The sequence below is a fragment of the Maniola hyperantus genome, chromosome 14 (assembly GCF_902806685.2).
Source record: "Maniola hyperantus chromosome 14, iAphHyp1.2, whole genome shotgun sequence".
In the NCBI taxonomy this organism is placed as follows: Eukaryota; Metazoa; Arthropoda; class Insecta; order Lepidoptera; family Nymphalidae; genus Maniola; species Maniola hyperantus.
In genome coordinates this window covers 9,535,924-9,557,065 of record NC_048549.1, presented here as the reverse complement: position 1 = coordinate 9,557,065, position 21,142 = coordinate 9,535,924, and the positions used below count along the sequence as shown (strand labels likewise).

The following is a 21,142-nucleotide window of genomic DNA, read 5'->3' as shown; positions in this document are numbered from 1 at the left end:
CACCGTGACCACGACCAATTGGGTTGAAATATCGACAAATAAAAACGCCAAAATATAATCGTAGTATGTACCCGTAATCTACATTAAAATATGTCGTTAAACCACGAAATAAGATTAAAATCATTAGTGTACAGTACCTACCTATACTAAATCGCGTTTGTTCTATTTTGAAATCTACTGATATTCCTGGGCCAAGTTAATTTTCAAACACATATAGCTTGCGATACCTTGACTTGAAGCAAATATACTAAATCATGCTGTATACCAAAATGTCAATATCAGGTGCTAAATCGGTATTTTGAGTTATTTATGGGCGGCTCTACTTAGCGCATGATAAAAGGGACTAGAAATAGTTTCGTGCCAATTTGCCACATGTGAGGTTATCGCATTCAATAGTTTCGATATTTAATAATACTGAAATGTATAAGGTATATCTTAATAATTCACATAGGCGCTACTTACCCCATAGACCAATAGTACTCCTCTTACCCATGCAAAGTTAAACAGTAAACTAAACCCACATAATCCGAAGGCAACATTACTAGACACTTTATAGAAATCAAACCCAAAAATAACTTAACGATTTTTTTACTAATTAAGAAACAGTGATTGTGCAAGAAAAACTTGTTACTCATTATTTTTTATAAAAATTATTATGAAAATATTTTAAGAAAATTGCTGAAAAAATATTATCCCCCTCTGAAGTTCACCTTTACGCAAATGCTCAAATTAACCGAAACCTTTTTGGCTTAAGCAACTTAATTCCCCGTTAAATTAACCCATTTGAATTATCAAACTCGGATAAGGCCGGCCGTAAACGAAATTAATTCCACGACAACCAATTTCAGTGTGATTAGTATGAGATTTTACATCTCACTAAGCAACGTTGATGGAATTCGAGCATTGAAAAACAATCAGAGTAAAATAGACATAAAGTTCCTTGATTTAAAGACAAAAATTTAGTAGCATCGATTTTAATTTCGCAAGATTTCCGTTTGGAGCGCTGGTTGTAGATGTATTAGCAAACTTGAGCTTTAAAAGAAGCTATTTACGGTCAATTTTACATTGACGCTTAAGTCTTTTGACGCTCGACTTCTATCAATGCTGGTGAGATGTAAAATCTTATACTAAGGTCACAGCCCACAGGCGTCCAGGCATTGGGACCGGCTTAATTGCCTTATTCGTGTCGGGGTGTTGTGATTTGAATAACTACACAGTTTTAATGCCCCTTTGTTTCTCTCTGCTTCGTAGTGAGGAGTTGAGGACCACTGGGAGTCCTGGTGCTCGTGATTCCTTTAAGGAATTTAAAAAACTAAATCCACGCTTACAAACTGAAATCGCTAGATGATACCCCTAACTTCGTCCACGTCGATTCGCGAAGTCGCAGGATCGCGAAAATAAATTGATAATTTCACCAATCACCAAAGTTGTAAAGGTGACTAAAAATTTAACTAATCCTGAGAATTTCAGAAAATCAAAAATCGTGTGTGATGAAACTTTATTAATTACCAAAAGCAGTTGTGAGGTAGATAACGCCTGTGTCAAACTTTATTAATATCTGACAACAATGTTTACACAAGGTTAAGACGAATACCTACTCTACTAATATCTAGATTCAAACATGAGACTAATAAAATTCTGTCGTAGGTAGGTATAGTACGCGACAGGTCGAAATGGCAATCGGGAAGGGAACGCCTCGCACACCCGCACAGCCCCTGCGCTAACCCGGTGCGCTTGAGTGCGGGTGATGTACGGGTGTACGGAGGGTTCCCCTGCCTCATACCCCGATTGCCATCGGATTGATGATTGATCTAAATCTAGTGTTGTTTTCACAGAGAGCCTATATTAAAAGCGATAACAAATAACTATCCCTTTCATAAGATTAGAAATAGGTACATATTTTAGAACTGTGATTTTAATTTAGTTTAGAAATGATTGTGAACTACGGAATTAGCCACTTTGAGGTAGATTATTACTATAGCACTTTGGTGCCTTTATATTCGATATCACTGATAAACCTCAGCTAGTTCTATCTTTGATCTATTATATTCCTAAGTATTTGAATAATTTTAATATAAATATTAGGTAAACCTAATAGAAGAAAGAGATTTAAATTAGATTATGTAGTTAATGGATTTTGATAATTTTGCTTTCTATAGAGAAAATACATCAAAATAAAATTTTGCTATAACATTTATGCAGGCGATAATTTTAAATTTTTTAATTTCTTGTACTAAGTACGTTTTCCTGAATGCATTTTAGTTATGTTGCAGTAATAGGTTTCTTTAATTATATTCTTTAATAAAAAAATAAAGATTTTAGATTAAATATAAAATTTAGTTACCTTTTTACTAGCAGACCCGCGTCGTATTGAGTCCGATTCGCACTTGACCGGTTTTTATATACGAGTAAAATAGGCTCTGACCCAGTGCAGCTTCGCTTAGGGTGAATCCACCCCTACTATTCATACCGACTATTTATAAAAGCGAAAGTGTGTCGGTCTGTCTGTCTGGTAGCTTTCACAGCCCATCTGGTTAAACGATTTTTACGTAAAGTACAGATATAGTTAGCACCCTTTTTATTTTAGCTTTATTAGATTAGCATTATAATCCATGCAATAGTTCAGCACAAAACAGCTAAAAATAACCAGTGTACCAAGTTAATAAAATTACCAAATTAAATACGTGAAAAACAGTGAACTGCCTTCGAAATGGCAATGGTGGTGTCAAGCAAAACGAAACTGTGCCTGTTATCGTTGTTTATGTTAGTGTTCGTGGGCGTTGGACTTGCCGTTGTTTCTACACTGGGACTGTTACATCAGGAGAATGGAGAGATCCACACACTTGGTTCTACTGAGCAGTTAATTCAGCCGGCACCACAAACTTTAAACAGTCTAGTAAGTATTAGTGATGTTCCTACTAACTTACAGTACGCAGCAGAAAGTAATGTACGTCGGCCTTTAGAATGACATTTCGGCTTTGTAGAGCGTTGTCTCTGTCACTCATACCTTTGTTGGTCTCAACGACAGAGACAGTGCTCTCCTTCTAAAGGTCGATGTACATTACTTTCGCTGCGTATTGATACATACTGATTTCTATATACGATACCATACCTATTTATGGGTTCCATTTAGCTAATACCTAGCTCAAACTACAATCTTACAAATAATGACAATTACCTACCCAAGAAATTGTACCTATTCATTTATTTCTTTTTACTATATACTGTATCCGCCGAAAGAAGTTAGTAAGTACCACAGAGTAGTAAGTGGGTAAATAGTCTCTGGTAAGTATAGACCTGCAGGCCGATTGCGAATCGACTGCATCTATCATTTAATGACAGCATCAATGTCAAAATATGGTTTTCCTATCACGGTTCGGTGAGACAGTCCACAAAGGATAGATGTGGACAAAAAAATGTTTTGACAGTTCATTTACACTATCGATAAAATTTATTGTATGAAAAATGCTATTGCGGACGCGTTTTGAAGTTTGATGTCATATAAGAACCTCGACAAATGTTACGTCAAATGAGGTTTTCATTGAAACAACTCGAGAGGTGTTTTTATCAGTGACATAAGCTATCCGCAAATCGTTTTACTACTCATATTAATTAAAATAAAGTTATGAAAGGGATTAAAAAAGGCTATAGTAATTCTTCTGCTAGATAAGAAATCAATTATTAATTTTAGAAGCTAGTATAATAGTATAAAAGTATTTTTAGATTAATGTAAGTCTCATAAGTACTTTTAAAAGAATATGTGATGACTCTTTCATTAGTAGGTTTGATGCACAGAGTACATTAAATATAGAGGTATACTAACACTGAGAAATGAGAATCACAGAGTACTTTTTACACGCACCTATAACTTCTTGGAGAACAGTTATGTGCATTTTAACTAAATAATTAAATATCATTGCTTTAACGGTGATGGAAAACATCGTGTGGAAACCTGCATGCCTGAGAGTTCTCCAAAATGTTATCAAAGGTGTGTGAAGTGAAGTCTACCAATCCGCATTTGGCCAGCATGGTAGACTATGGCCAAAACTCTTCTCACACTCAAGAGAACCCTACTCTATAGTGAGCCAGCGACAAGCTGAACATAATAGTATACCTTTGACTCCTTTGAGAACAATATGGAGAACTCTCAGGCATGCAGATTTCCTCATATGTTTCCTTCACCGCTAAATCAAGTTAAGTATAATTAATTGTTTAAAACGCACATAACTCTTAGAGATGCGTACCTAGAATTGAACCCCCAACCTTCAATTATTCAGAGGTGGACATCCTAACCACTAGGCTCTTCGGGGAACTTCTAAAATTATTCCCCAAAGTAATGTCCAAAAGTCAAATCATTTTCTGATTTCATTGATTTAGCTTTGGAAATTACTTTGGAATTTAAATTATTTAGGCAAATAAAACAACAGTTTGATGATTTTTTATGTATTCTTTTATTAAAGTAGATTAGATTCTGACATTTTAATTATATCACCATCTGCTTCTTATAAATCTAATCTGGCACCGTTCATTATTTTATTTGTCTCTGCACGGGGTCCAAGAGCTCGAGTTCACAACATATCCCAATCCATATCTTTGTCAGGATGAAGAAATGAATGCAGCACTGTATCACCTTTGCCTGAAAAAAAATTATGATAACTGAGTAAGTGACCACTGTGTTGCTTAATCTATACCACTATGGCACTACCAGCTTCTGTTTAGGTATGACGTTGTCTGCGAAGACTTTAGAATCAGTGTATATGGTATCTTTGTTACTAATTTAGCTAATCCAAATTGTTTCTTTAAATATTTGTGGTGCGAAGGAGTAAGAAACATCCAAACTTTCATATGAAGAGGAAACATACTCGAGAAAGCACTTGTAGTGTGGAGGTACGTACTATGAAGTCATAACCACCAGTAGCAATGGACTCAATTTGTATAATAGGTACTTTATGAAACGCTGTTAAAACTCCTCTAATTTTTCGGAGTTTAATACCATTGTAACAACTAAATATCACTTGCTTAGCTGTGAAGGAAAAGGAAGATCGTGAGGAAACCCGCATGAGAGCCTTTACTTGTATTGAATGATAACGTTTGTTAACTTACGAGTTCTAACTTCCAAGCAGCCACAGTCCGTCAATAAGGGTCCCAATACTTAGGCAAATCAGTGCCCAGGCATTTGCGTATAAGTTCAGTGAGAAAAACTAAGTCTCCGGAGTCCGAGGAGCAAGCAAAGTTGCAGAATTAATCACAAAAAACAAACGCGTAAACTAAGGAAAAACAACAAAAAATTGTACTTTGTGGTCTGGGGTTCTAAATAGTTACCACAGACTAACTACTTATTTGTAATAAGTAACGTAGCCAAATTTAGGAGACTGTTATGTCCATGTAAATTGCTAGATTACCAAGTGATTACCATAGATATTCGATTTAGTCGGGTTATAAATAGGTCCGTGCTACCAATACGTCATCAAAATGTCGATAATGACCAAATGCGATATAGTGCATTAGTCGTCCGCGATAGCAAATTTATCAACTGTAACGATCACGATTCTTAAGGATATTTCTATTGCGATGTCACATGTCAGTTTACGGCAATCGGCCTGCAGCTGCTCGATTGCGGTAGAATGACAGCTACAATGTCACGATCGCAATCACCTCTGATAGGTTGACGCTCGCTCACTATTGGCTACAATGCATTGTTGCAACAAGAGTCGCACAGATTCAGCCAATCACAATAATTGAGATTGTAATAATTATTGCAATGCAGGTTTTAGGAAATCGACCTACCGGCTTTCTCTGTTACGTAATCCCATACAAATGATAGAGAAAGAAATCTCAGCGGGTGCTAGCCATTTTGAGGCACCGACCAATCACAAATGAAACTATGTTTTCTAATTGAACTTCGAATGTTTTTGAAAACGTTCTTGTGATTAGTGAACTCTGGTGGTGTCTCAAAATGGTTAGTGACCACTAAGATTTTGTCTCTATCATTTGTATAGGATTACGTACCAGAGAGAACGCTATACTCTTTCCGCGGAAAGAGTAGATATAGGTAGTATAAGTAGGTATACTATAACATGAGTGATTTCAAAAAAGACCATTTAAGAAAATATATTACACCCTTTGACGACCTTTTTGTATTCAAACACACATTGTACAAGATTTGGGGGTTGGCAATCTACAAAAATGCAATAATCTCGGCTCGAAACACGCTCCAAACCTTCCCCAAATCACTATTATACGGAACAAATGACCGGGGATCCTAATATATTGGTACAATCGAAAGCGAATAAAACCAGAAGTCTTTGAGGCGAAACGATAACTCCAATAGCGGAATGACTATCGACTAAAATAATGTGTAAGTCCTGCAAATTGCTAACGCGTCTGGCCGCCATTTTAGTGACGTCAGCACTACACTGAAGTTGCGAGCTGATGGTATATTTTTATTTCGCCTGACGTCAAAATGAACATTTCGATGTTAATGAGACATGGTTCCAGCGCAGTATCAATTTGCGGGACACATTATTTCAGTCGATAGATCTAGTAAAGAATTAGATACAGTCACTTTTGTGTCAGGTCACCTTGGCACGCGTCGCATCTTGACAAAGGCGCCGCGCAACTTCAAACCAGTAGTTCGACTCCAAAGCACTCCAAAGTGTACACCCGCAGGAGAATTCAGCATCTATAGTAGGCGACAGGTTGGGATGGCAGTCTGGGTGGGAACGACCCGCATATCCGCCCAGCCCCCGCGCTGAGCCAGTGCGATTCCCCGGTTGCCATTTTGACCTGTCGGGTCCTATACCTACTCATATTGTTCATTATTATTAAACATCCCTAATTATTAAACCTATAATATATATAGGCCCTCGTGGGCCTATTTATTTAAATCTTACCAAGATTCAAAGCCTATAAAGAGCTGGTGTAATGTTTACCAGCCCTAACAGCCCTTATTACTAAAGTCTAAACCTATAATATTACTCATGGACCTATTTATTAAGATACTAGCCGATGCCGGCGACTTCGTTCGTATGGATTAACTTTTTGAATATCCCGTGGGAACTCTGTAATTCCGGGATAAAAAGTAGTCTATGTCACTCTCCAAGTCTTTGACTATATTAATGCAAAATCACGCCGATCCGTTGCTCCGTTGCGACGTGATTGAAAGACAAACCAAAAACCCAACAAAGAAACACATTTTCGCATTTATAATAGGGGTAGTGATTCCGAATTTTCCATTCGGCCATTCTGTTTAGTGTTTACAATGATTACAGATTCAAAGGGTATAAAGAGCTGAAGTAATGTGTACCAGCCCTAACAGCCCTTATTTTTAAACCTATAATATTACTCGTGGGCCTATTTATTAAGATCTTTCGAATTTTCCATTAGGCCATTCTGTTTACAATATTTACAGATTCAAAGGATATAAAGAGCTAGAGTAATGTGTACCAGCCCAAACAGCCCTTATTATTAAACCTATAATATTACTCGTGGGCCTATTTATTAAGATCTTTCGAATTTTCCATTAGACCATTCTGTTTACAATATTTACAGATTCAAAGGATATAAAGAGCTAGAGTCATGTGTACCAGCCCAAACAGCCCTTATTATTAAACCTATAATATTACTCGTGGGCCTATTTATTAAGATCTTTCGAATTTTCCATTAGGCCATTCTGTTTACAATATTTACAGATTCAAAGGATATAAAGAGCTAGAGTAATGTGTACCAGCCCAAACAGCCCTTATTATTAAACCTATAATATTACTCGTGGGCCTATTTATTAAGATCTTTCGAATTTTCCATTAGGCCATTCTGTTTACAATATTTACAGATTCAAAGGATATAAAGAGCTAGAGTCATGTGTACCAGCCCAAACAGCCCTTATTATTAAAACCTATAATATTACTCGTGGGCCTATTTATTAAGATCCTCGGAATTTTCCATTAGGCCATTCTGTTTACAATGTTTACAGATTCAAAGGCTACCGAACTTTTATTTTACCTAATATTGTTACTTGGATTTATCTTGGTGTAATAACTTGGTAGGTAATCCGGAGGGTCTTTATAGTTGAGATTATGTTTTTGTAGCTACTTCTAAGTCTCTCGGTTGAATGGGATTATTTCCATTGTATTGGGAAAGAATCGTCAATATATGTAGTACGACACCATGTTATTTATGGAATAAAGGTATGTGAAAGCTTGCGCTAAAAATATAACTACAGTACGCGGCCGAAAGTAATGTACATCGGCCTTTAGAATGACATTTCGGCAATGTAGAGCGTTGCCTCATACACGACGTGTTGTCGGCAAAGAATTTCTAAGTACTACTTGTCGGTCTCATCTCAACGACAGCGACAGCACATGAGATCTACTCGTGTGGCGAGAGTGCTCTACAAATCTGCTATCTCCTTCTAAAGGTCGATGTACATTACTTTCGGCCGCGTACTGTACTCGTATAGCCGAATAGTTACCTATTATTTAGGCAAACCCTCTACACTTTCTTCACCGGACAATAATATGAAGCCAATGATCAAAATAAATAAAAAATACTGTAAGCTAATTTGGTATTTCTCCTCATCTTTTGTATAAAACCTTATGTATTTTGACGACCTAGGTAGATTTCATGTGAAAAATGCGTGACTATAATCTGTACCTATCTAGATATTTGTATAACCTATCACGCAGACTTCTGATATAGGTTAGGTCCGATCTTTAGTAATCTATCACGCCCCGCCCTGTTACAGTTCATTTGTATTGCTCACGTCGGTTCCACTAAAGCCTTCAGTAGCTCAGGTCTATGACAAGATGAGTAATTACTATTATACGGCTTTACATGCGTGTTTGGGATAAATTTATACAGTAGAGAATATAATTGTCTGGTAACTGATTCATATCATATCACTAATAAAAACCAGCCGTTCCTATTTTTACCTACCTACCTGACGATGACGATTGACGTCACGAGCATCATTTAGTGATCATCACAACGCGCAATCACAAATTTTAATCGCCATGCGTCACTGAGCTAACAGACTTCGACAGGAGACAGGATCGATTTTTCGTATTTGGAAAGAGGAATGAAAGTAATTTAGGAATGAAAATAAAATAGGTGTTTGGCTCAAAGGCTGCCGTTTCGTCCCCTGGAACTTGAGATATTTAGCTTTTCTTTGGTGGGGAAAATGCACTTACGCATGCCGCACAAAAGCGGGTATGTCGGAGTTGGGACCCACTGCCACAGGATACCCACTAAAAAACTCAGCGGCACAGTCCGCGTCAGGTATAAGGCGACTCAGGATGCCGGGTGTCGAATGTGACTGAGACGACCCGACGCGATACCTAGCTACGCATTCAAAGCCCTTTAGATATTCGAAACTTCAGTCAAGCATTGGCCTAAGATTTGAACAAGTATGTGTATCTTACAATGTGGCTGTCCCTGCATCGGATACCGTGACACTTTTGCTAATGACTTGCCAAAATAGAACAAAAACACGAAGACTGAACTCTTCGATACCTACTCGAAAGTTGGTCTAGACACGGTGGTAATTAGTTAAAGCTCCTCTGCAATTTGAACTATGCTGTGTCAAAGCGAGCTGGCGCGGACAGACCGCTTAATTACTGCAGATCGAATGTACTAAGCTTTAGCACTTCTAACTACCAGCTTAGATTACTTGTTTTGAACTAAAGACACAACTCTACATTTTATGTTAGGTTTGGAAAACCTAATCTAATTAGTAGCTTTAGATACCTAAGGGTTTGTGAACTTTAGTGGTTTCAAAGACGATTATTCAGAGTTCAAAGTACCTTGGGATTAACTTTTCAAATTAATGTTAACATTGCGTTAATCTGCTAAACAGTGAGACCCTTTCGATCTGAATGACTGTTAACCTTAATTTTAAAAGAGTATTTACATTTGGAGCTCAGGCTAAGGGTTCTTATTCACTATGGATACTTATATTTGTACATATATTTTAAATCGTATTTTTATAAACTAAAAATTATACTTACAAACAAGATAAAGTTGAAAACTAACACCCGACTACTACGAAAGTCTTAATAGACGCTGAAATACTACAGTACAGTAAAATTGTTTTTCTGTCGCTTGGTATATTTCAATGTTGTGGTAAATATACCTATTTATATTTATGAACTCAAAATTTTTTCCTCTTTCATTTGACATCCCACTCGATACGATAGCAAAAAAAAATTTTTTTTGTTACCCCACTTTTTTAAGTGCAACATCCACCGTGTTAATTTTTTTCATTTAAAATGTAGTTTCATGTAAAATGTAAATGTAGGTATTATGTCACCTAGATTATAATAAAATTATGACGTTTTAATTTTATCATATCATCTCTGCGTAATCTGATCGGTCTTCTGAACACTGAACTGCATCAATGAACGGGCACCGTTAAACGTACCTAGTTGAATAGATTGAAAGGAAACTTTCAAAGAAGGTATCCAGTAGTAACTAAGAAGATAGCGAAAACTTCTAAGATTTAATAATGTATTAATAAACGCAGTCAGAACCCTGCTCAAGTTACATAAAGTTGAAACTGAAGCTAGGAGTTTATCAGCAAAGTATAGACTTTATACTTTGCTGGCTCCTGCGTCAACTTCAGTGAGGTGTAACAAACTTATAAACTGAAACTGACACCTATAAATAGTAACTGATGTTTCTTGACACCTTTCTAGTTAATAGGCTACTTGACTCATATCTAATTTCGTCCAATAAATGATTATTTATTATAGTATTTTGCTTAAGACGACGAAATATATCAATAACAATTATTAAAAACGCAGGATGGATATATAAATCCAATTTAAAAAAATACAATTTTTATTTTTATTTGAAACGCAGAAAACGCTGTCAGCCATGATGTAAATATGTAAACAAAGAAATGTCATCCCTATGTCACGCGTGGACTAACGTAGTATCCATATATATAAAATTTAAAGTCTGTAAAAGTTTGTCAGGACTTTAAATTATCTACTTATTATATCAAAGCACAGCCTAAACATCTAAACAGCTGGTCCTAGATACATGAAATTTGGTGGGTGTGTTCTTTGTAGGTAAAGAGAAGGTAAAGGATTTGGAAAGGATTGTTTGAAATTCCACCCCTGAGTGAGTTAAATGGGGGTTTGAAATTTATGAAGTCCACGCGGGCGAAGTCACGAGCATAAGCTAGTTTTTATATATTTCTAAAAACTCATAGTAAACGTAAAAAATTATCGTTTTCTCTTTATAAATTGAATAAGTTATTAAGTAAGACTTACAACAAAGTGATCTTTGCAAAAATAAATTTGGGTTGCAGTCGTTAGTCATATAGGATCCCTTTAAGCAAATCTTCGCGTGTTACGTATATTTATTTCACTGGGCACTCTAATCCACAACTTTCCTGTGGTCTTTATCGATGCGTTTTTACATTTTCGGATGATACAATAACGATAATTACTATATTTTTCATGTAAACTAGTATAGAAGTCATGTTTATTAAACTTTGGGAGGTTATGCTGTTGTTTACAAATGCATGACGTCAGAGCACAGATAATCTATCGGCCAAACATGGCCGACAGTGTTTTCACCTGTCTAAGAAAAATATATTTTTAAATTAAAGTTTTACGGTTTTTAGGGCGCAAAAAATATAGTGTTAATTTTTTTGATCTAATAGGACAAATATTAACCATTTAAGACCTACTTAAAAAAAGTGTCAACTAGCCTATTGGTCGAACGAGTTTTACACAAATAATTACTATAGCTTATGAAAAAGTTATCACGTCATCTATCGTCATTGGTCTGCTAAATATGTTTCCGCCAATCTCTGCTTTGGTTGATACCGGTCCTTGTGCAATTGCCATTGTGGCGGTTACCACAATAGAAACTAGATGGCGCTGTTCAATCGATGACGTAGTCCCGAACAAATGTACTGCCGATAGTAATCGCACTAACGGAGTTTTCTGCAATCTGGACTATATATAGAAGTTTCAAGACATAACCGTCGGCCCAGCTGGCGCTACCGAGCACAACCAACCGCTCGGTGGGAGATCTCCCCTTTGGTACGGTCGAGCCTGCACACCGCTCCCGTACATTGGTGACCCCGACGTGATCAAGAACAGTCGCACACCTCAACAACCGACGAAATCAAGAATGGTCGCACACTACAACAGCCGACGTCATCGAAGATCAACCGCACACCGCCGCACTCCGCACTGCGCACTCAACGTGATCAAGGGTGATCGCATACACCGCAACACCTTTGGATCACACACCGCAAGCCGACGTCTCCTCCAAACTCCAAGTCTACAAGCAGCAACAGCAAGCACATCGAGGCCTGTAAGACGGATGTAGCCACAGCTTCGGGGCACAATGGCCCTGCACTCCATCACCAGCTACAAGCGTCCTGGTCTACCGCTTCTCTGGTTGGTTAGCAGCCATTGCCCTTCCTTCACACGCCTTCACGCTACAACGCCACCTCTCTTCACTGCTTCACACTACGCGTTCGTCTCGGAGGGGAGTGATGTGGCGGTTACCACAATAGAAACTAGATGGCGCTGTTCAATCGATGACGTAGTCCCGAACAAATGTACCGCCGATAGTAATCGCACTAACGGAGTTTTCTGCAATCTGGACTATATATAGAAGTTTCAAGACATAACCGTCGGCCCAGCTGGCGCTACCGAGCACAACCAACTGCTCGGTGGGAGATCTCCCCTTTGGTACGGTCGAGCCTGCACACCGCTCCCGTACACCATTATAAATAATGGCAATGGAGAATTGTTGAAAGATATTTTCAAAATAAATTATTCAACATTATTGGAACCGGCGCAGGTTTAACCCTTTTATCGACATATTCGTTCCGTTATGAAATATTCCTAGTGGGGTCCCCTCAACCCGCGATAAAATAAAAAGCCCGTAAAATGATTTTGCAGAAATAATACTAATTTTACCACGTACATGATTTATTAAGGTCCGAACGGTGTGATATTCATGCCTTTCACAATGGGTTTGACATGTAAATAAAATTGATGGCCTGCCGGTTTTTGTAGATTATTCTAAAATTGAAGAGTTATTGGGAATTTTTCGGCGATATGGAATTTATTGACTGGATTTAGTCAATAAATTACGGTTTTTGACTACAAAACTCAGGCTGAAATTTTGTAAACTTTGATTTTTAGTGATCCGTACCCGAAATGACTCTATTACTAAGTCTCCGCTGTCCGTCCGTCAGTCCGTTTATCTATAAATTTGCGGGCATCATCCATTTGATACAGATACAGGCTACAGCTTGTATCCTGGAGACGGACATCTTCTGATCTTTTTATCCCAGAAAATCAGTATTTCCATGGTTCTTTTGAAAAACCTATATCCACGGCAGAAATCGCGTGCATAATCTAGTTTTGATATAATGTATGAAAAGTAAAGACCTTTTTCCGCTAAAAATATTTTAGAAACGCCTTATTCCTGAAACAATTTCAGATAATATTTGAACGGATTTATGATTAAACATTCCAACAGAGTGAGCGTTTCATTTCCAAATTCTTGATCAAATTACACTTTACACGGGTTTAAAAGGTGAGCAGCCTTTGTGGTTTCTATGAAACGAGAAGATAATTATTTGTTTAAAGCATAAACAAAGCCAATTTATAAAGGTCAAGATGATTATTTTAAAATTATTTCTAAAAATAAATAATTAACAGTGCTTACCCTTATTAGAAAATCGAAAGTGTGTTTGTTTGCTAGTGTTAGTATATTTCCATGAAGACATCGGTTAGACTCCTATTCGTGAGGTCAGGAGGTCCATCCCGGGCACACCTGTAACTTTTCGGAGCTACGTATGTATAGTACGCGATAGGTTGGAATGGCAATTGGAGAGGGAAAGCCCCGCTCACCCGCACAGCCCCCGCGCTAACCCGGTGCGGGCGAGCGCGGATGACGTGCGGGTGTGCTGGGCGTTCCCCCGCCTCGTGTACCCCGATTGCCATTTGGACCTGTCGCTGATTATACGTTTATATCACTTTCTTTGAGGGTGAAAGAAAACATCGTCAGGAAACCTGCATGCCTGAGAGTTCTCCATAGTGTTCTCGAAGGTGTGCGAAGTCTGCCAATCTGCGCTTTGTCAGCATGGTGGACTATGATTATTCCAAACCCCTTCATTATGAGAGACCCGTGCTCAGTGATATGCCGGCTATGGATTGATCATGATATTTTATAGCCCGAAACAATTGTCCGCTGTCCAATTTTTGGTTTGACTTAGATAAATCTTGGAAGGTATCGATGTCAAAAATATTTCAAACTCACTGTTTATACCCATAGGATAGGAGGAATCATTATTTCAAAATGCATTAGATACAGATTAAAATGAACATCCATAATCATTTCTTAATCTTGGAATGCTATCAATCCTCGGATTTGACAGTAAGTAATACCGAACAGGAATGGGATTTACGGCCAGTTTTAAAAAACCCTTAAGCTTGGATTGTTTATCAAGACTTAAACGGTGTCCAGGTAGCAAATAACACTGGTCGGTTATGCGTTCCCTTAACTTAGGTTGGTTTTGAACTTAGTGCATCGCCGCGTATGCGTTGATTGACACGCATCCTCTCGCATGCGTGAAATTTTTAATGTGCTTGACTGAGCGTTAAAGAAATTAATTCTTTTTTTACTGCTATATTATAACTTAAATTAAAAAAAACCTTAATCAATAAAAAAATAAGATATTACTTAGATATATATTTTAACAGCATTAAAATTATTATGAGTATCTACTACCTATATTATTTAAATTACAAATTGAACACTAATTACAACTATATCAATTCATAATAAAAATTGATTAATTTATGTATTTCAACGGTATTAATTAGCTTAGCTGCGTCGTGTATAAGTTGCTTTGACTCTAGTTTTCTGAGCGAAATTTCTTCTTTGCTACGTGGATTTCTTGCCCTTTTGTAGCTTAGGCGTTACTAGGCAGAAAAACAATCTTCTCTCAAAAATAAATAATTACTTATACCTTTCTGCATCAAAATACTTACCTACTTACAACATTTTAAAATCAAACGACTCAAAATATTAAAACATCAAAACGTTTAAATGCTACATTAAGTACAATCGAATCAAAAAGCTTTTAGAGAAATCTTTAAAAAGTTTTTCAAAGCGTATGAAACATTACGATCGATGAATTGTCAGACGGTATGGAGTGGATTTGGGTACGTGTTCTAACCCTCCTTGTGGTACAGGGTGCTTTTCAAGAGTTGAAGCTGTACGGGTCACCTTCTCAAGCGGAGGTGCAATGTGTGAATACCTATGAGGTAAGTCGCTGTTTATTATACTACTTCATGTTTAAATAAGTTATAAGTAGGTACCTATCTTAAAAATATTGTTTTGGTTTTCTTTGCTATCTGTACTTGAGCGATCACTTGTTCTAAGTAGCCAAGTGTCTGATTTTTCATTGTGACCCTCGGGGCTTGGACGTCTAAATGGAGCATATTTTGAGTATTTCATAGCTGCTGTAAGTGTAGGAAATCTTGAGATCATATTGCTGTTAGAGAGGCTATATGCTCAGGCGATAAAACCAAATGAGCACATTTATTATACGAACTAGTATGATTGAAGAAATTACGTATTTTTTTGTTTACATTTAACTTCAAACAAATTAATGTGGTAGTTTACTTATACTCCCCATTTTATCTCTCTAGTAAATGTCTTATAGTTAACTGTTTGTTGTCATATTTTTAAAACATAAGATTTAAATATTTTCGCCATTTTAACAGGAAGTAATCCAAGGCGGCGATAGCGAAGAGATTGATATTGACAATTTTTTGGTGATTATTTTAAAATTATTCTGTTTATGTTAGCATTATTTCACTAATTTTTCAGCGTTATTCTTGAACACATTTTTGACATTTACGATACCTTGTACCTAACTAAAGTCGAATACTTACCACACAGAACTACCAAATGAGAATTAGAACATGATTTTTTAACAATTTTAATTTTTTTGATAAATTACTTATAGGTACATCTTACAAGTGCAATAAAAGATCAATAGTTATGAAATTACATTCAGTAATCATTTAACCCTTCCTCAAGACGTTAGTTAGTGATACCTACTGACACTAAGGTGGGTCCAAAATACCCTTAATAAATTATTTTAACCCTCTCTTTTCATTTTCTTTTGTAACATTTCGATTTGTCTAATGTGTTTTAGATTAACGCCAGTAACACTAAACTGTGGCGTTCGCTACTAACACAATGCATATGTGGATGTCTAAAATTAACCTGGGGCTTAACAGTTTGTGTGGTTATGTTTTGTTTTCATTTCCGTTGTGTTTACTGTAAGTTTGTTAATTAACTCAAAATCTGTTGTTAGTTATTACCTACTAACTCAATGTCGATCAGATAACTAATTTTGATCGGCCAATATTGCTAAGTTAATAGAATCAAAATAATATCGATATTTAAAACATTTAACATTTCTTAGGGATGATTTACACCAGCACGTAGCGAACGCAGGCCGTGCCACGTACGACGCGCGGACGAGGCACGGATTCAAAACATCACGAACATTTTATATGAAATTTATGCTTCACCGTGTGGCATCCGTACACGGACACGGACGTGTACCACGTGCTGGCATAAATCATCCCTAAGGGCGTTTGTGGACTCATCCATATTCGGTTCGTATCCGTGATTTTTTGAAGTGGCCGTCATTCGTACATACAATTCGTATTTTTTTCACGGATCCGTAAAATCACGGATGAATCGGTGAGGATCGCCCTTAATCTTAAGTAGGTATATTATATCACAAAATTTCTATGTTATGGGTTTGATTGTCAGAACAATATTGACTCAAATATATGTCTACTGGTTCTGGTCTACTGTCAACACATGTTCCTTGATGTCTTCATTTTCCAGTCATAAGATTCTATAATTTATAAGATAGAGATAGAGTATTAATGTTTGAATTGTAGAGAGTAAGTAGTTACGAGTGTATAATGCGTGCAAAATGACTTCTCATGCGCCATTAAATTTTCATGTCAAAACTACGATTTTAGCCCTTATTTCAAAGGTGGATAACAGTTAACCCATAGAGTTAAAATGGCGCGTGAGTAGTCATTTTGTACGGACTATAAACTACATTGAAGAAGAAAGTTAAAACCATAAATTACTTAAATGACTCAAGTAGTCAAAGAATGCGGCAAAATTCTTAACAGTTAAACAGACGTAAAGACAAACATTCTTTATCAAGAATAGATGGTCTCTTTAGTGAAGATAAGCGTATTGCAAAGGTCAATGATCGCTCTAAATGACATGAAATGCGAGCGATGTATTATTGCAACCATTGTTATTAAGAACATCAAAGGAGTAGGATAGATTCCTATCTCTTTTGAAATAACGGTCTTATTAATAAAAATTGTTATGCTACGTTGTCCGTCTACGTATGTGCTACGAATTAAAATCAATTTAATGCTGTCTACACTATTGTAAAAGTTTTTTTTACAAAAATGGCGAGCAAACGAGCAGGCCGCCGCCGCCTGTGAGGGTTGACACCTCCTCACACCGCCCATGAACATTTGCAGTACCAGAGGAACCACCAATGCGTTGCCCGCCTTTCAGAATTTTGAAATTCAGGAAGTTTACCTAGGTATTAGAAAAAGAATTATTTCTATTCTATTCTATTCTTGGCGAACCGAGCATACGCGAGGCATGTAAAAGACAATTCGTATAGCATATACGGACTTAGGAGCCTGGAACGAACATCTTTTAAGCTGGCGACTGACCTGTGTCATTTTAACATGTCATCATCACCAATCCACCGCTGGATCATTACTCAGCACTGATCTCCTCTCAGAATGAGAAGAGTTTTCGGCCATAGTCCACCAGGCTGGCCAAGTGCGGATTGGCATACTACACATATTATAGTACCTACGCGACAGTCCGAGATGGATTCAGGAAGGGAGCCCCGCACACCCGCACATCACCCATGCTAACCAGTGGCGTGCTGGTCGGTCATAGAGGCATAAATGCACTGCTTAACCCAGTTATAGTAGCTCAATGCATATTTTTCATTATGACCTGCCAGTAAACAGGTTCTCACCTAACTAATGCCTACCCTGGCTTCAAACCCTGGGCACGCCACTGATGCTAACCCAGTGTAGATGAGCGCGGGTGACGTACCCCAGCCTCATACCTCGATTGCCATCTCAACCTGTCGCAGATTTATACCTTTTATAACATTATGGAGAACTGTGCAGTTTTTCTCACGATGTTTTCCTTCTCTGTTACGTCTACAGTCTACACTTGACATCGCGACCAGCGGGATGATTGGCTTACTCAGTTAGAGACTGATTAACTTATTTAACACTAGCTGATCCCCGCGGCTTCGCCCGCGTGGATTTAGGTTTTTAAAGATCCCATATAGCCTATGTCACTCAGGAATAATGTAGCTTTCTACTGGTAAAAGAATTTTTAAAATCAGTTCAGTAGTTCCAAAGATTACCCCCTACAAACAAACTTAACGACATTACCTCTTTATATAATAGTATAGAAGAAGATTGGTTGGTTTTACATTGCTGCTTCATTGAGTGATATTTAAATATATTTTCGTAGATAACCTTCAATGGATTAAAAATAAATGTCAAATGATTTCGGTGGCTATCATTCAGTGTTAGACACTTAGTTAGCGAATGCTGGGAGGCTCCCCTCGCGCTCGGCTCGTCAAGTGTAGAGCCTGTAGAGTAGCTTAACAATAAAGTTATGTTAAGAATACAAAATTTTAACAAAATATTTTACGCAAAGATCCAAATATCTATTATGAATCCTTAATTTTTAAAAATAGGTAGGTAGTTCCTTAAAAAACTTATATTAAAATTCAAAACATAAAACTATTTACATATACCAAATACAATGCACGATTCTTATTAATAAAACACAAATCATTTTGCACTCTCTATTTACGAAACCTGAATTAGTTATATTTTCATAGCTGATATATTTTGTATAGTTTTGTTTACCTAAATCTATTCCCAAAACAATTTATTTGATTCGAGTCAATAACCTCATGAACTTTTGTTTTTCCTAAAAACATCCCAAAACTACGTGGTAAATGTACAAAATAAATTGTTGTTAAGGGAATCCACGGAATATTTTCAATAGCTATTAATATTGACTCTGGCACGGAAAGCAAATAGACAAGGTCGTATTCCAAACAAATTGTTATTTCGTTGCTCGAAGGAGGACTGACATAAAGGTCAGTTCACACTAAATTCGGATGTGGATGTAAAAAATTAGTAGGTACATCACTAAATATAAAGTTCACTAACAAGATTTACACTTTTTTACTAAATAATTGCGTGTGTGTGAAATTCGGGTACCATAATGGGTATTTAAACAACATCTTAGTCCATACTAATTATTTTAAGGGTTGAATAACAGTCAAATACATATTAACTTTAATTACGTACTACTTTAAAGTATAGAGTCCTTTCCATCTTTATGCATCTATCAAGCACCATGACTAGTCTTTGATTCATATTTTCAGATTAATTAATTTTTAGGCATGCCACTGAATATTTTATTATGAGAAAAATATAATTAGATAGGTACTTGGAACGTATCGTTGAATAAACACAGTTTATGACTTGTAAACTTTCAAAAGAATCGATTGATTCGTAGTGGGGTACAACAGGCATTTGTAGTAGTTTCTGATCAAGATCTCTTTGAATCACTGAGCCAGCGAAGTAAGTCCCTACGTAATCACAAAAACTACTCACCGTACTAAATGGAGACCGCATACTGGTAAAGGCAGTGTAGAACGAACTCCAGCCCGCTGGACTGATGATTTGAAGAAGGTGGCGGGGACACGCACAACAGACGGAAACGTTTAAGTGAGGAAACCAGCCCTGAGCGAAGAAGAATAAGAAGGTGGCGGGGACACGCATAACAGACGGAAACGTTTAAGTGAGGAAACCAGCCCTGAGCGAAGAAGAATAAGAAGGTGGCGGGGACACGCACAACAGACGGAAACGTTTAAGTGAGGAAACCAGCCCTGAGCGAAGAAGAATAAGAAGGTGGCGGGGACACGCACAACAGACGGAAACGTTTAAGTGAGGAAACCAGCCCTGAGCGAAGAAGAATAAGAAGGTGGCGGGGACACGCACAACAGACGGAAACGTTTAAGTGAGGAAACCAGCCCTGAGCGAAGAAGAATAAGAAGGTGGCGGGGAACGGGTGGATGAAGGCGGAGGACAGTGTTTGGTAGCGTGCTCTTGGTACCCACGTCATAATAACTATCTGCATACCAAACAGCCCGATCCGTCTAGTAGTTTGAGCTGTGCGTTGATAGATCAGTCAGTCAGTCAGCTTTTTCTTTTATATATTTAGATGGAATGGTATGAAAACATACTAAATCCGTCTCCATACTTAGGTGCTATTATTTCAATAAAATCGGAGCCTCAGTGTAAGCGATGCCTCGTGTTTGTTATATCTACATCCTGTGCCATATCGTTGTTGACTCTTGTACTAGATAGCGAACCTTATCTACTTGAGGTCCCCTTATATTTTCAGTCTATTGACTGTCAAAATTCGCGAATTCACTTGAACCGATAACAGTCTGACTCTGTAGTCTGCCATATTTTTCATCAGGTAGGTAGGTATACTTTGTCATTAAAGTAATAAGTGGAACTAGGTAATATTATATAATATTGCAAGTTCGGTTTCAAACCACGTGACAGACAAATAACCTAAATAAACAACGCCCTACAAAGATAAAATGTCATTCTAAAGGCCGATGTTCATCACTTTCGGCCGCGTACTGTAGATTTTCTCTACGCTCCAACCGGAGGGAAAATATAGAAAATAAAAATGCCACCCAACTGAAGCCGGGATAGTTAGCTAATCATATAAGAAGGTATATAACGAATTCACCAAATATGCACCATATAAATATTACAGTAAAAAAAGTTGCACCATATCTGCCATGAAAACAAACTTCCCTTCTAAACACTTCATTAGATAAGCGTGAAGACAGAATTCGGTGCTTGAAGTTATTCATATTCATACATATCCAAATAATCCCGGGGCAGAATTACGTATTCTACGCGCACCCGGCTTCCGATTCTGTAATCAGACGTCTCAAATCGCTTCA

At 37.3% G+C, this 21,142-nt stretch overlaps 1 protein-coding gene across 9 annotated transcripts in view; it reads left to right on the top strand.

Moving 5' to 3' along the window:
- The window catches only part of LOC117988160 (collagen alpha-1(XVIII) chain-like), a 196,824-nt gene that overhangs the window by 145,433 nt on the left and 30,249 nt on the right, over window positions 1-21,142 (top strand). For 8 of the 9 annotated variants that reach the window (XM_069503081.1, XM_069503080.1, XM_069503082.1 and 5 more), the window contains 2 exons: window positions 15,234-15,305; window positions 15,768-15,818. In XM_069503081.1, the coding sequence (XP_069359182.1) occupies window positions 15,234-15,305; window positions 15,768-15,818 (123 nt within the window). The remainder of the gene's footprint in view (window positions 1-15,233; window positions 15,306-15,767; window positions 15,819-21,142) is intronic. The other variant, XM_069503077.1, reaches the window with a different exon arrangement.